A 16,979-nucleotide genomic window follows, 5' to 3' on the forward strand; every position below is an offset into this window, starting at 1 on the left:
TACAAAAAGCCGTCCTCTAGAATAACACAATCTGCGACTTTACAAAGTTAAAGCGCCATCTGCTATCTGCGTTGCCTACTATAAAGTTGTTTAAAATATCAACAAGCGCAGGATTAACTTAAATACTTGGCAATAGGTGTCGCAGCTGCCGGTCTACACCGCAAAGGTAAGCTTCGAAGTGCTTGCCCCTGAAGCGTGGTTTTACGGTTCCCGCAGACAGAAAGTGCTTATGCGCAGCTTGGAATGGCCGCGAGTGAGCTCGGCTCGCTCGTGGCTACGAGTGGCGCCAACGAGGGCCTGCACTGGCCCCAGTCATGCGGAGCGTCCCGCTGCGTCCGGTGCTGCTTCTACGGCTGGCCTGCGTGCTGCTGCTGCTGCTGTGCGCCGTCCTCGCCGGCGGTTCCGAAAGAGGTGCGTGCTTGGTGGCAACGGGGACTTTTTCGTGTTTATTTCTTTTTTTCTCTTTATTTATTCCAAGGGCCCTTTACGGGCATTACTTAGGGTTGAGGGCAGGGATGCATAATCTGACAAAACACTGAATAATAGTCAAAGGTTACAATAAGCGCGAGTAACAACAAGGTCAGTACGAACTAGTGCGTGCAGACGGGTGGTACAATTTACTCATAGTCAGTGGAGAACACTTCAAATGAAAAGCGAATGATAACAAGAAAACATTTAAAAACATGAGTAGCACACTTGTAGATATGAGGCGAGTAGCATGGTGGCTATACAAACACGTGTTAAAAGGAAACCGAAAAATGAAATCGCGTTATAACGAAGAACTTCGTTTAAACATACGATAATGTAACAAACCCACGAAGAAAAATAAAGAAGGAAGGAAACAATGACTATATTATTATTTGTGACTGGCAAAAATGTGCTATTTGATTACAGCCCAAATTTGTTGACGTTTCTTATCTCAGCCACTGATCTCGGAAGGTGATTCCATTCATTGATAGCCAAGCGATGAAATGAAAACCGGATTGCATCAGTCCGTGCAAATGACGGTTCAATTTTTAATCCGTTGTCGATGTATGGAAATATTATTCTTGCTAGTTTTACTAAAGCTGCAGTGCGAATACTAGGGTTGTGAAAGTAAGTCGCGATAATATCCGTGTAATTTCTAATGGTTCAAGCCCGAGGTCATGTTTTATTTTAGTTACGCCTGAATGACGTGAGTAATCTTTTGAAATGAATCTAGCTGCTCTGTTTTGTAATCAGTCTAGTTCGTAAACAAGTGCATTCTTGGTTAGGATTGCTGATTACCGAGGCATAAACTATAGTTCAGATGTCACAATGTAGCTATATGCAAGAAGTCTAGTCACTTTGTTATTGCAGGGAGCGACGGATAAAACCGAGTTTTGCACGTCTTGCTCAAAAGGCTGTCAATATAGACGTTCCACGTAAGATTAGTTGTCAGCCGGACTCTTTAGTATTTAAATGATCGTACGAGTTGAACGGGTTCATTATTCGTTTTGTAAGTGTAAGACAAAATTTCACTGCCCGTAGTGAATAGCATTAGCTTGCTGGAATAGTCCTGGAACGACCGTGTCAATTTTTGTAAGTCGATCTTTATAACACTGCAATCGTTTGTGTTAGTTACTGGGCGATATATAACGCAGTCGTCTGCAAAAAGTCATTGTGGAGTGTATACCAGTATGAATGTCGTTCATATATGTTACGGCAGAAGACTAGGTGGAGTGATGAAGTTGGGAAATTTGAAGGTGCAGGTTGGAATAAGCGAGCGCAAGACAGGGGTAATTGGATATCGCAGGGAGAGGGAGAGGGGGATCGCCTGCAGTGGACATAAATACAGGCTGATGATGATATATCACACACACACACACACACACACACACACACACACACACACACACACACACACACACACACACACACACACACACACGCACACGCACACGCACGCACCGCACGCACGCACGCACGCACACGCACGCACGCACACTGAGCATGGACTTCACATTGCCACGAACTTGACGTGCCTTTTTCGGCCGCAGGGAATTTGGCGACTTCCACTGCGGCGACTGCTGTTTGGTTGCAGGATCGTAGCCATAAACCCATGTCTCAACCCCGGTTATTACACTGGATGGGAATGTGGGATTGTCTGACTTGTTGCTTCAGTTTCGTACACAGGTGCAGCTTCTGTTCGTCACTGAGCAGTCCTGGCACAAATTATGCAGAAATGCGCCTCATGTTCAAAACATCCGACAACATTAGATGAACTGTGCCGTACGATTGTCCTACAATGTCGCAGACATCCTTTATAGTTAGCCCGCGATTTCCAACGATAGCCCTTACGAACTTCCGCTATCGTTTCCGGGGTTGTGCTCGTTAACGGGCGTCCAGAACGTTCATCGTCGTCAACACACATTCCACCCCCTTCGAAGCGTTTATGCCATAAAAAGGTCTTGCTTCGGCTCATGGCGTTGACTCCAAAAGTGTCCTCTGGCATACGATGAGCTTCTGCCGCAGTTTTGCCAAGTTTAAACCAAAACTTGATGCAAATGCTTTGCTCCTTGAAGTCTGTCATATTGGTTGCTAAGAAATGCGCCAAATCAGTGAAACATTGTGTTGCAAAACAACACTTCGCAAAACAACACTTCTTAGATGCAAATCGTTCAGCACACTATCCGCAAGGTATACTGCTAGCTACATCTAGAGGCGGAAATGTGTACCACACTAAGTTTTTGCGTGCTTTTCAAATTCTCGGAACTTTTGGATATCACCTCGTACATGTCTGTACCTCCTGGACCCATCCTTCCGATTCTGCATTTCGTCTGGACTATCCCGGGAACCGATGCAACTGTTCTCTACCGACTGTGGCTTGGAATATTTTTCATAAATACATTTGCTTGCTGCATCGGAATGACTGACATTGTTGCCTGTGACGATTGCGGCAGCGAGGAAACCATCGATCATGTCCTCTGTCACAGTCCTCGATACAATTCTCAAAGATCGCGTCAGCGTTGGCAACCCTCAGCAACCGGCCACTTTTAGAGTGCCGGCCTATGCAGTCTTCACACCAGAAGGCGGCGAAGGCATTGCTGAAGTTCCTCCTGTCAAATGACCTAGTTGAACAAGTCTGACACTCCCGTGTTATTTTATGTGTATGTTTGTGTATGTGTTTGAAGGAATATGGACTATGGCTAGCCCTTCATTTTTCGCCGTGAAATAGCCCGCGCCTGATTTCGATAGCCAACGACTGGCGTATCCAGTAACTTGTCATTGTTAATTCTTTATTTGTAATATAATGTCACTGATGACGGTACTGCTGGGGTCGGTGTGGATCCTTGCGTCGGGATTGAAATTTGCCAGAATCTGCGAAGACTGCATAGGACGCAGGAACACTTGAAATGCCGCCCTTCTGCAGTGCTTCCTTCTTCTGCCGACTATTACTTTGTAAGAGGCATTGGCGGTTACGCTGATGGTGAAAAGTCTTTATCAAATCACCTGTCGTCGGCGCTTCGTCCCAGAAATCTGCAAACGGTGTTGCGCAGAAACGGAAACTTCCGGATGGCAGGCGTATTCTATGGACGCAACTTCGGAAGTGACCGAAAAGCACATGAGTCGTAATTTTCCAGTTTTATTGCGCTAATCTTGAAGATTCGAGATGATCAGTGTTCCTCCGGATTCTCCAGGGCAGAGTACGACCACTTCTAGATACACCATAGACTTAGAGATTGACTCCAACCAAATAAGGAAATTTACTAGCCCAACGTTTCGGAACCAATTCGGCTCCTTCTTCAGGGGGTATTCTTCGGAGGGGGCGGTGTGCCGCTTTTAAAGGGTCCGTCGTAACAAAGGAGAGGAAGGGGGAGAGAGCGTAAGGTGAGGAGACACTTGGCAGGGCACCTGTTCTAGACAGACAAAATAGGGGGTGGGGGGCTCGGCGTCGCTGGTCGGCTGGGTTGACCGATGCTGGCGCCCTTTAGTCGCGGGAATGCGTTGACGAGGGACGGGGGGGGGGGGGGGGGGGGCGAGTTGTTTTGGTGTTGCTGACCTAGAGCGGGGGGTCCTTTCTTCCCTTCGTCGCGTCTGCAAGGCCATGAACATACAAAGAAGGAAGAATGCCCTTCACGCGGTTTATATTACCCGCCGTGTTCTGAATGTGCCAAGACTCGAGTAGTAGCCGTTTTCGCCAGCTTGTCTCTGTTTGAAGGATTTGGGTTTCTTGGAAAGAAATCTTGTGGTCGGCGTCTTCGGAATGTTCGGCGACGGCGCTGCGTATTCGGTTGAATGTTCTGACGTCGTTTTCATGTTGTCTGATTCTTTCTTTTAGATTTTTGGTTTCCCCGATGTACGACGCCGGACAGTCGGCACAGCTGATTTTATAGACGACGCCTTGAGATTTTTCTTTTGGTGAACGGTCTTTTGGTTTAGGAATGAGGATATTCAAAGTGTTCATCGGTTTATGCGCGACTTTGAGGCCTTCTTTTTTCAATATTCGGCTGAGAGCTTCGCTGGTACCTTTGACGTATGGGATGGACACTCGTTTCCGTGGTCGAGGGGGGGGTCAACGGTTGTAGGTCTCGTAGTTTGTTTTTTCTTTTTTGTTGTCGGGTTGTTTTTCGAATGAATTCCGTTGTATAGCCGTTCCTTTTGAGTTCGTTGAGAACCGTTCTCCTTTCTTTCTTTTGATCTGATTCCAATGTGCAATGAGTTTCGACTCTTTTCAATAAAGAATTTACGACCGATGCCTTGTGGTTTGCCGGATGGTTGGATGAGAAGTGTAGGTAGCGGCCTGTGTGGGTTGGTTTTCGGTAGACTGAGAATTTTAGATTGCCGTTGGTTCGTGTAACTTAATTGTACATCTAGGAATGGTAGCGATTCGTTTTGTTCGCGCTCCGACGTGAACTGTATATCCGGGTCTATGGAATTTAAATGGCTCTGCAGGTTTTCGACTTGCGACTCCTTCACGATACAGAAGCAATCATCCATGTACCTGAGGAAAACTTTTGGCTTCGGGGAAAAAGTACTCAGAGCTCTGTCTTCGATATTTTCCATAGTTAGGTTGGCCATGGTGACGGAAATTGAGGCCCCCATGGGAGTTCCTCCCACCTGCTTGTAGTGAATGCCTCGGAAGGTGAAGTAGGTATTTGATAGGCATAGCTAGAGAAGGCGGCAGATCTCGTCTACACTCAAGGGGGTTCTCTCGTCGAGTGTGTCGTCGCGTTCCAGGGCATCCCTTGTTGCGGATATAGCTAACTGAATGGGTACTCTGGTGAACAAAGAGATCACATCACCATAGAAGTTTAAGTAAACCAAGGCGTTGAATTTTTCGTAACAGCCACACAAAGCCAACAGACAATAAAGCCAATATAAGCATAAGCGAAATTAACTCTGCCTTTTATTAGACCAATAATAAACAAAAATACAATGAAGGTGGATGAAATGTCAGCGTACCGCCGGTGAAAGGCGAAACCTAAGATTGCGCATTACGCGCGCGATGTGCCGGCCGGTGGCTCTCGCCCTGTCCACTTTCTTGTATATTAATGTGAAGCATTGTTCTCCAAGTCCAGCCACTTTTCGGCGGGCGAGCTTATTTCGCCTTTTCTTGGGCCGATCCCGGTGATAGTGCTGCTTAAAAATTGTGCCTCAGGGGCGATGTGCCACTGGAAGTTATAGAGAAGCTTACCAAGTGCGGAAGCGTGAAACACTGTGTGCGTAGACTTTGCAAAACCAAGCCAAACAGACCTTTGGTTCGTGATAAACTGGGTTTACAAGAGTTAAACCTCAGCCAATGTTTTATTTTTGAACCATTTCCCGCTACAAGTGTCTCACGCGCTAGCACAAGAAAAAGTATAAGAGCGAATCAGTAGTTTGAAGAGTAACGTGCGTAGGAAGTGCTTTGTACTCATCGATGGTTCTTGAATGCATTATTATTTAGGACGTGCGTGGGTTGTGGTCATTTGCAACGTACGACACGGTGTGCTCCAATGCAGAAGGCGTTTGAAAATGCCTCAAAGCTACGCCTGCACTGGTCTGTTATTGTGCAGCGTCCGAGTGCGGCGTGCGGCCTATGCGGCCCCTGGGCCGCATTGTGGGCGGCCGTGTCTCCAAACCAGGTGACTATCCGTGGCAGGTGGGCATCAAGTACCGCAGCGGTTTCCGCACCATTCACCTCTGCGGAGGGGCACTCATCGCCGACAGATGGGTACTCACAGCGGCGCACTGCTTCCAACAGTAAGGCACTTGGCGTGCGGCAATCTTCCGCTCAAAATGAACGAGCGTAGTTGTATTCAGGCACTGTCAACGGCAGGATCGGTAATAATGTCGAAGGCACATTGGTTAGTAATCCAATCCATAGATGCATGGTAGCACAAACTGTTTTCGAATGAGACTAAAGTGCATGAAAAGATTTAGTTAAACAGCTTAGTTAATTAGTTGGTTAACTTTGCTAGTTAGCTTGATTGGTTACTTAGTTTTGTTTAATTATTATACGTTTGTTACCTAGTTGGTCACTTAGATAAATAGTTCTTTTAGATTAGCCATTTAAATTTGTCATGTATAGTTATATTTGTTTAGTGGGTTGTTATTTCGTTAAGTTAGGCTATTATTTAGGTTAGTGATTAGCTATTTTAGTTGTTTATTTATTAGATGAATTACTTACTTGTTAGGTAATAGTTTATTAGTTCAATTAAGCTTGTTACAGTAGTTAGTTACGTTAGTTATTAGCGAGTTTAGTTAGTTATTTGTTATGGAATTAGTTGAAATGATGAATAGGTTAGTTTATATAGTTATATTAGTTAGTAAGTTAAGTTAGTTTAGTTAAATATTAGTTTGATAATGGCTAAGTTTATCTAATTAGTCATGTTAGCTGTGTCGGTAGTTAATTTGTAATAGTTATATTTTGCTAGTTAGTTCATTAGTTTGTTTTTGTTTTATTAGTTTAGTTAGTGAAGTTAGTTCTTTATAGTTATATTTGGATAGATACGTTAGTTAATATTTAGTTTAGTAAGATTGATAGATAGTAAGGTTGACCAACACATGATAGCCCTGCCAAAGCCGCATTGGGCTTGATGGGCACAGGCAGCGTTTACAAAACTGCTCTATCGCGGACACCACAGAATATGCCAGAGCGTTTTTCAGCAGGAACATGCAAGAAAAGAAGAAGAAAAGAGCCTAACAGCAATGAGGACGTAAATAAAAGACAAACAAAACAACGTAACTTAAGCGGAAATGTAGTGTGAGGTAGCACTCGCAATACAAAGCAAGCAAATAGTGATCATGCAGTTATATAATACTAAAAACCCGTGGATCTTCTCGTGCTCAGAACCAGTGATAACATCTGAAAAAAGAAAAAAGAACACGGGATAGGAAAGTACATAGGATATCAGCAGGGTACAGGACAGCACAATAAAACCAAAAAAAAAAAAATTACTGTCCTCACGGTCTATTCTTACACGTCAGCACCTGTATGATGAAGTAGCAAAACCATATTTCGTCCTCTTAAGGCTCTCATACCAGACAGTTCTCTATGATTGGAGTGAATCTGGAAGGGAAGGCCGAGGGCTAAAATATTAAACACTAATGCGACGAAGAATTTGCTTTAGTTTATATTTTGTATTCACGCGAAAGGCACTTGCTGGTAGTTGATTGAGACAGGAGAGTAGGAAGTAATCACGAGTGCGCTGACCGTATCTGGTAGAGCAGCGGATCACCCGAAAACGATCTTTAGGACGAAGACGAATGCCAGGCATTGTCGCAAGCACTGCTCGAGAGAGATGTGCCGCGCAGGGAGGTTTTAACTGGAGTGGCAGCCCCCGAATTTTCTTCAGCACAGTGAAGCCAGAGTTTGCCTCTTCTCTGAAACTGTGACAGCTGACACCTTCTCACAGCTCACGTCCTTTTGGTCAGTTATGCAAGAACGGCTATTTGCAAGTTGTGGCGCCAATGTTCACACGCCAATAGTGGCAGTTAGCTCTCGCGCGCGTAGAGTTTGCTACAACAATTTCATTGTTGTATGAAACTCTATGCTTACGCGAAAACGGACGTACGCACGGAACGCCTGTGGCGTCCGTCTCCGGGCGTCTGCTCCGGTTACTCGCGCCAGCACCCCGGCGTGTCCACTGGCGCGTTACGCCGCGGGAATTTCGTGACCAGAACTGCCACTTTCGCCACACTGACTGCTATAGCAAGGATCAACTTCTCGGACCTTGTTCTAACTTGACGCGGGTCCGACTGACGCCGGGTGCGCCCATATGTACACGCACACGTTGGTTTGACATGACAATGGCACCCGCCGTGGTTGCTCAGTGGCTATGGTGTTGGGCTGCTGAGCACGAGGTCGCGGGATCGAATCCCGGCCACGGCGGCCGCATTTCGATGGGGGCGAAATGCGAAAACACCCGCGTACTTAGATTTAGGTGCACGTTAAAGAACCCCAGGTGGTCCAAATTTCCGGAGTCCCCCATTACGGCGTGCCTCATAATCAGAACTGGTTTCGGCACGTAAGACCCCATAATTTAATTTTTTTCATGACAATGGTGTAAAGCGCGCTATGTGTGTCTCCTTTAGGCGCATTTACACCATCTATACACGTACGCTTGTCGGCGCGGTCGCGCGCCTTGCGTTTGCGGCGCCTCGCGAGGAATGGCGGTTTCAACCTATACAAGACGTCTTGGCTCACTATTTTCAGCTTGGTAGACATCGTTTCGTAATTTCGCGAGGCAGCACCGATATTTGTTTGGAGAATATCTCTATGCTCGTGCCACGCTTCGACGCGTACGATCTGTCGTACACGGCCTGCGAATGCGTGAGGCGCGAGCTTTCGCGCGCCGGCACCCGTACGGGTACTTTTCTCTGTAAAAGGTTTAGTAAACCACGCCGTGTAAGGCCTGTAATGACAGTGAACAGCACAGGCACCACTGCGCTTGCCGTAAGGAGTAAAATTACTTTACTCTCAGGTTAGAGCTCTGATATTGTTTTGCACTTTTAATATTTAACAGTCTGAGAAGATTTAAGATAGAAGGCGTGAGCTGTGAGATGACATTTGTTTGTGGGCTGACATTCTCAAAATTCCGAGGAATAATTTATTCAAGAATATAGGACCTGGTATGAGCAACTTTGATAGAACAGTGTAGCAATATAACCCGGATACGCAGCGTGGCATGTACGTAGTATGGCGTGGTATACCGTGTGTCCCAAACTAACGTTAGCCAAGCTGTTCACAGAAAAAAAAAATAAAGACTAAAACGTCACGAGGCAAGATAACATTATAAGACCTACGCTGTTCTTTCGTCAGATAATTGACAGCCGTCGCACCGTAGGTCTTAAAATCGTATCTTGCATCATGTTTTTTTTTTTCTTTAAGCAGCTTGGCTAATATTAGCCGGGACACCCTATATAGCATAGATATACCCAAGTATATGCGTAGCCTCTTGGCAACACCGACGGCGGAAATTCGTTTGGGGTGTCCATGTATAATTGTTATCACAATAAAGTATTGAAGGATCCTGCTATATAACCTTTAAGTCACGGATTCTACTTTCTTATGTTTAAGTTTATACATTTGAACAATTCGGCTCATTTGGGCCGCAAACGCAGACGTATGACGAAAAGGCGGAATAATACATGGTAGCAAGATTTTCATTTCCATAAGTTGTGGGAGCTTGACGCTTTGACATCAGTGTGCAGCCGCGCAGCCGATAGAGGTTAGAAGAAACGGCCACCGAAGTGCAGGAGTGATGCCACGAAAGCTTTAAAAGCTTGTGCACTACAGAACCACAAAGATTGAACTTTGTGGTTTAGGTCGTTTGCATGCGCTTGGATGTGCTTCCTGGAGGTGGCCGGGGGCTTAAAAAAATATGCAGGCAAGTTTAGTTCTGCACAAACTCGCTATGTGACTGTTGAAGATTTATGCAAGGTAAAGTTGCCATCCTTCTGAAAGTAGCATTACCCTACATGTGAAATGCATACACGTTCTTCGGAAAGAAAACTTGGTGCGTGCTAGCTGGGACAAGGTTCCGCTATGAGCCTCGTGCGCTGCAGCTTGTAACGAAACAAGTGGCGCCACTTACGGCGCGGAGCCGTACAAATCAGTTGGCTCGAAACAAGCTCGCGCATGGCTGAAAGCATGACCCTTGTTCGCCGGGAATATACCAAACAGCGGCAGAAATTTGTGGTGCTGCGTTGATTGGAAGTTTCTATTAAAAAAAAATGCGTTTTGATGCTTTGGCGTTTCGATATGGCGTTTCTCCGCGTCGACTGTCATTTATTAGTTTCAATACCAGCTGATTCGGAGTCAACGTCTGTCCCTTTTCGCACTCTGCGTGATGTTTTTTGAGCTCGAAGCTTTCACCGCCTATCTCTCTCTGACGCTTGTCATCAAAAAGTGAGAACGTGTGCACTTGTGTGTAAAATAGGAAGGCTATTAAAAATGATTGTACGTGTCACCTTGTTGCCTTACCTCACCAGTTCTGGTCATTTCGAAATGACAAGCGCAGTGCATACAATGCGCGCTAACGATCGTGCCTGCAAAGTATTACTCCGCTACGCGCCGCGAAAAGGTCTGAGATGTCAAAGTAGGCGCCGTTTGCCCGTCTCCTCGCGGGCGCCATGCTCGCAGCCGGACGTCTGTCGCGCAAGTGCTGCTGCGCTGTGCTGCAACGTCGCTCATGCATAGTGACACGTGTCTTGGAGAACTATTCAAGGCAACAACAGTTATTTGTTTAATCTGTTGCTTCAATACACGAATTAAAGTTGAGAGAAATAATTAAACATACAAACCGAATGTCTCCGTTTTTACTTTGTAAAAGAAAAAGAGAAATGTACTTCCGTTTCGTCTGCCCACGCCGTGCAGTCGCGCGCACAGAGAGCGAAACCACGTCACTTGCTACCTTGTTCCAACTCGCGATCATTCTCTACGATCCACTTGTGTCTGCATCAGTGTTCGTGTAGCCCTGACTTATACCGCTAGAAAGCGCGCAAAATCGTGCGGTGCACGAAACGAGACAAACGCAACAGCTCGCGCGCGAGACCGTCAGCGGAAGTGCGCCGCGCAGCAAAAAAATCGAGGAAGAAACAAAAAAGGCAGGGTCCGTGACGTATTCGTGACGCGAACCTCCTGCTCCGGTATGGGAGAACGCAGGGAAGGAATTTCACTTGCGGAGCCTAGACGGGGCAAGTGGAGAGAGTGTGCTATTGGCGGTGACGCTCGCCTCCTGACGTCATGGGTGCGCGGCGCTGAAATATTTCTATCTCGGCTATTAAATAACCAATTTGAAAAATTCCTGCGACAGCACACTCCATAGACAGCGCGCAACGACTTCCAGCGTATAACCAAAAATGGCCATATGACCTGGCGAGAAGCCTTTCAAGCTTCAAGTGTTACTGTTGCCTTCGTATGCAATATGCATACCATCACCCCAAGTTGAAACGTGAGCATTAGAAAACCTTACACATCCGCCGGCCTGTGCTACAGTGAAGAGATTCCTTGACCGATGCTTAGCACTGAGGCCGGAGGCTATCCAGCTGCCAGTTACGCCACGATGACACATCTAAATTTCCAGTAAGTATAAGTAAGTAAGTAAGTAAGTAAGTAAGTAAGTAAGTAAGTAAGTAAGTAAGTAAGTAAGTAAGTAAGTAAGTAAGTAAGTAATTAGGTAAGTAAGTAAGTTAGTAATTAGGTAAGTAAGTAAGTATAGGTAAGTAAGTAAGTATAGGTAAGTAAGTAAGTACGTAAGTAAGTAAGCGTAACAGATATTCCACGGTTGCTTTTTCCGTTCGAGTTTTATTACCAAAAGGTTGTACATGCGCACTAAAGCGTCCTCTGCCGCAGCTCAAGCAATGGATAGGCTTATTTGGGTGTGTATACCGTCAGTGCCGCCACTGCGCGTGAATTGCAGTGTTGTAGCATGTATCTGCATTGACTCAGCGCAATTCAAGCTGCACACTTGGGCCGGTATTTTGTAGCGATACCTTTAAAGTAATAATGCCTTCTCGCGTTTATCGCGCTTTGTCAGTGGTCAGAGCGATGGTCTGCTCGCGTTATCAACGGGATCAGCCGGCCGTGAGCGGTGGATGATAAGACTAGTATGGAATAAGTCATCGCTACAAAATCGCGCCCTTGGTGTCGTTTTTCCGCTGCCTGTAGCCGAAGAAACATATCGAGGTACATCTTCCGCCTTGGAGACTACAACAAGAGTGTCGTGGAGCCAGGCGAGATCCACTCCAAAGGTGACATGGTGAGTTGTTTCGTCTTCTAGTTCGCTCATTAAACTCAAGGAGACAGCTAGTTCACTTTCAGAACACATCACAGACCCTAAAGCTGCCAAACAGTAATTACAATGACAATAGCATTTGAGATTTATGAAGGCACAAGTTCTTCGAAGGCACCCTGAATGCGCAATAAAGCAAGGAAATAAGTAATTCAAAATTAGGCTTGTATCTTCAGCCAGACCGTATCGTTTATCACAACAAGACGCAGTTAACTTTTCTCGCCTCTGAAGGCTAGCAGTCTGGTTTTCTGATCGGTTACGAAAAGAAAGCATTCTCGGTTCGTAACGCCGCCTCTCTCTGACTTGAGCGGTTGGCGTCATCGCGAACGAAGGGTCGCTGTCAGTTGAAGAGACTGGACTAATAAAGCAATCGACTCCACATCTGCTCACGACTAAAACTCCTACATTTAGCAACATTAAACCCTCGGCCGGCACAACAAATAGATATCAGAACAAGGCATCTCAGGGCGCCCTACGCTGGTGAACAAAAGCAGAAAAGCTGTTTGCACGACTAGAAACTATTGCATCGAGAAAGTCGCACACAAAACTAAAGCAAAACTTGATCGGCCTACACGTGCTCTTCCCCAACCCACCCACGGAATGTCACGGCCATGAACAGATGAAGATCGCATAACGCAGAATTCGGGGTCGCATAATAATAATAATAATAATAATAATAATAATAATAATAATAATAATAATAATAATAATAATAATAATAATAATAATAATAATAATAATAATAATAATAATTAAAAAGAGGAAAAAAAAGAAAATGGTGATACGTCATCGAGGCGAGGCCCCGCCCCTGCACGGATTTATTGTGAAAACATTCGCACCCGCTCCGCAAAGGGTGCGGCTTTGTTCAGTGAGTTGCCGCGATGTGACGCTACCCAGAGGGTACGACTGCTTGCGTCACGCGTGCGTCTGAGCCACTGAGCGCGCGCCCCTGCTGTTTCGGAGGGGGTATTGCACTGGCATTGAAAAAACAGAGGAGGCGCTGCCAGTGCCAACAAATGGTTGAATTTATCTGCGACCTTGACCGATTTGCCAGAAAAAGAGAAAGAAATTGGGCTGATGTTTGCGGCGTTCTTGCCACGAAGGTAATTTACCAGTGGCCATGTTTTTGTGGCATTCCTTGATGACTGAAGAAATTTTTCGAAAAAGTATTGGCGCTTCGTGTATCTTATCAAAGCCCTATTACCCTATTTCTTGCAGCTTTGTACTCGAGGCGTAGGTTTTTATTTTTTGAGACATGTTTACACTGTTTCCAAGGCACGTCTTTGTAAGAAATGACACACATTATGTTCGCAGTCAACCAATTATAATCCTTTCTAAGTTTCTTTATTACGACGTGTTCAGAAAGATTTTGGAACTTTCTTATTTGGTCGCAGAAGATACTATAACCTTCTCTGGTGAATTATAATCAGTTATAGTCATCCAATTAAAGCTGTTTATAAGGTTATCTAAGACCCTCTGGTCCATTATAGTGATGTAGATTAGGTTATTGGGTGTATTGGTTCGACGACCAGGTGGCATTAGAAAAGATGGAGATGAACGATAAGCACCGAGATAGTGATCCGCAAAACGTTGCAAAATAACACAAGAAACAATTTACACCGAAAAAGCACGTGCATGTGGTACGTAAAAAGTCACCCTCGGATGTTACAGGCTTCTCATTGAACTCAATATTTCCCAAAGCCTTTATATTACCCACTGTTCCATAGCCACACGAGTTACTCCACACATTACATGTGCTGCTCAACTAGATTTATTCATCTCAATGTCAACTAGAATATCGGCTGCCTCTGAATGTTATACCTTACATCTTTCGTTCCATCGATTCTTGCATGTTCCTTGAGTTCTTGTCAAGCTTCCGTGTTAACCTTTGAGTTTCTATCCAATGGTTATTACCGATAGAATGAATGATTGTAAACTTCTATTTTCAATGATAGGCGAAAAGTCATGACTTAGGGTGCGATCTTGTACGCGCTCCAAAATAGAACGGAGGCGGTCCGTTCCATCGAGCCGCACACGATTGGTCAGTTCGAACCGTGACGAACGCCATGACGTTAATTGTGACGTGAGCCGTGACGTCTTGCTGCTGTCAATCATTCCGTGTCGTCTGCTATCGGACGAACGCAACGGAACGAATGCCGAGTCCGCCCGATTCGATAGAACGAATTAGAACGGCTACCAGATGACTTGGATTGGATTAAAACGTAAGCGCTTGGGACAGTTAGCCTCTTTTGTATCCGGTTCAATCTAATTCGGCAATCCCAACAGTTGGAGAAAATGGCGTTTGCTTTCTCTGCCGTGCCTATTCGTGTCACCTGTGCGGCTGCTGCAGTCGCGCAGAGACGACGACCCGAGGTAGATGATGCATTTGAAGATTTGACGGAAGAAGAGTTCCGGCAGTATTTTCGTCTGTCCAAACGAACAGTGCGTAGCTTGTCCGACGAGCTTGACCCTATCACTGGATTCCAGCGAGCCAGTGGCCTTTCCACAGAAAGCAAGGTGTTGTGCGATCTGCGATTCTTCGGCACCGGAAGCTTCTAGAGGAGCGTTGGTCGCGAGGAGCACATAGGCACGGCACAGTCGGCCGTGAGCAACACCATTCACGAGGTGAGGGAGGCCATCACTTCCGTTTCTGCCCGGAGAAAGTTGGTGGACTTTTCACTGACACCGGCTGCCAAGGATGAGGCAAAGGCGGCGTTTGCGCGACGCGGCACCATTCCAGGCGTGCTAGCGTGCGTCGACGGCACATTGGTCGCCATGATGAAGCCAGAGGGACACAGCCCGGCCGACACGGCGAGCTTCCTGTCGAGGAAGGGTTATTACGACTAAACGTCTTGGTCGTAAGTACCGTTGAAATGTTTTACTTCACACTGTAGTCGCCATTTTTACTCGCCCATAGTAGCAATTGTTCAGCTTAATACCCAAGCTGGCATAACTAGTAATGTAACGATTAAAAGAGGACATGCGGGGAACTGTGTACGAGCTCGTTGAAGTCTGACATGTCAGCGGTAATGATGAGTGCCATGTGTTTGTGTGCATAAGCCGTCTGCCGTTCCAAAATTGTGTTTTCGTTCTGGCGTGCATACACAATGGAGTTGTGCATTGTGGAGGTGTTAAGGAAAATGGGCAGCAGTCGTAGCAGAAATCGATACACTATAGGGAAGATACGATGGAAGCATTTTGAACACGGAAGTACTTACATCCATTGCATGGGCTGGCTTTGGCTTGTATGGGTGTTCTTGCGCAATATCGTGCCTCAAGTTTTCATTTAGCTATCAATTACTGCAATCCATAGGCGTGCGCACAAGGGGGGGGGGGGGATTGCCCCCCCCCCCCCTAGCAAAACCCTGTGCACGCCTATGACTGAAACAGTGTAGCCGCTTGTACCAGCGTACATGTATGTATTGTTTTCTGCATATGAATGGCAAAAAGGGATTTCGAACACATCTGCAGGGCTATAGGCACCGGGCGGCCGTTGTAAGGCGCCAGCAGCGCGCCGGCGATATGCTGGGGAACAGCGCCGCGAACGGCAGCTGTCGGAGTACTGGCATGTGAAGCAGACGACGGGACGAAGGCACTCGGTGCTTCCAGTGATTTGGCACTGCGGGTTTTAAGGGCTGACGCAGCAGAAAACGCATGTTCGTCTGTCTGCTCTTGAGAAAGGTCGTCACTTGTATGAGGCAGATCACATTCGTGGCATCAAGTAGTAAATGAAGCAGAAAACGAGCGCAAATTGCGATGCAAATGCACCACGCGAACGGAGCTCCGCGGCAAGCTAAGACGTGGAACTCCAGCAGTTATATTCCAGATGTTATTTTGCTGTGCACGTTAACATTCTCGCGTATTTAATCATGTAAATAGGCGAAGAATACAAAAATTGTGGACAGAAAAAAAGGAGACTTACGTCTTCTTTATTCTGTTTCTTGAGCTGCTTCGCCGATCGCACATGTGTCAGTAAGTTCCCGCTGTCTGTCCGTTGTAGTTCTTTTATCTTTGCAATGCTTCCCCATTCTTAATTGCTTATAAGCTAGCCCAATCTTCAGTCACGGCCCATTTTATATAGCTTAGCGCGACGGGAGCCGTCGGTGGCGGTGAGTGTGAACACGCCACTGCGTTGGCGTTCGTCGTCGATGGACAGCACAGTCATGTTCCGGACGCAACCAGAGTTGGGAATTGCTAGAAAGGAAAATCTACATTAAAAGGAAGACTGATACACTGATAAGACGGCAAAATGACTACAAATCTGAGTGTTCGCCTTCGGTGCCCAAGCTCCGCAGCCGTTACACTGCGGAGGCGAAGACAGGCAAGTGGGACACGAAGCTCTTGCGTATGAACGGCTCTTTTATTAACGTTAGAACAACTAGACCATAGCAAATTAGGGTCGGAAATGTACAGTGCCCAGCGATTGAAGCGCTGGCAGCACGCGGCTGCCGCCGTGTTTTTTTTTTTTTTTTTTTTTCACGCCACAGGTGAGCGCCGTGGGACCGAATGCAGTCATAATGCGTTACGAAGGTTCTCGCTTTCACTCTACACCACAATGCATCAGTTTGGCGTCCCCAGCGCTTACAGTCAGTGCAAAAAGCGTTGGGGACCATGCGATGCGAGTATCGCGTTTCAATTGCTGAGCACTGTACGCGCTGTTGGCTACAGACCGCACATATACAGACTTTCCGCCTGAAAAACGCGATGCCGCGATGAACAACGATTGAATTGAATGGCCTA

General features: G+C 46.2%; 1 protein-coding gene across 1 annotated transcript in view; it reads left to right on the forward strand.

The window, feature by feature from the left end:
- Positions 1–252: 252 nt before the first annotated feature.
- LOC119456536 (anionic trypsin-2-like) overlaps positions 253–16,979 on the forward strand; it is a 49,977-nt gene continuing 33,250 nt past the window's right edge. The window contains exons 1-3 of the mRNA XM_037718368.2: positions 253–411; positions 6,018–6,204; positions 12,116–12,206. Coding sequence (XP_037574296.1) covers positions 315–411; positions 6,018–6,204; positions 12,116–12,206 — 375 coding nt within the window. The 5' untranslated portion in view covers positions 253–314. The remainder of the gene's footprint in view (positions 412–6,017; positions 6,205–12,115; positions 12,207–16,979) is intronic.

The sequence above is a fragment of the Dermacentor silvarum genome, chromosome 6 (genome assembly GCF_013339745.2).
Source record: "Dermacentor silvarum isolate Dsil-2018 chromosome 6, BIME_Dsil_1.4, whole genome shotgun sequence".
NCBI lineage: Eukaryota > Metazoa > Arthropoda > Arachnida > Ixodida > Ixodidae > Dermacentor > Dermacentor silvarum.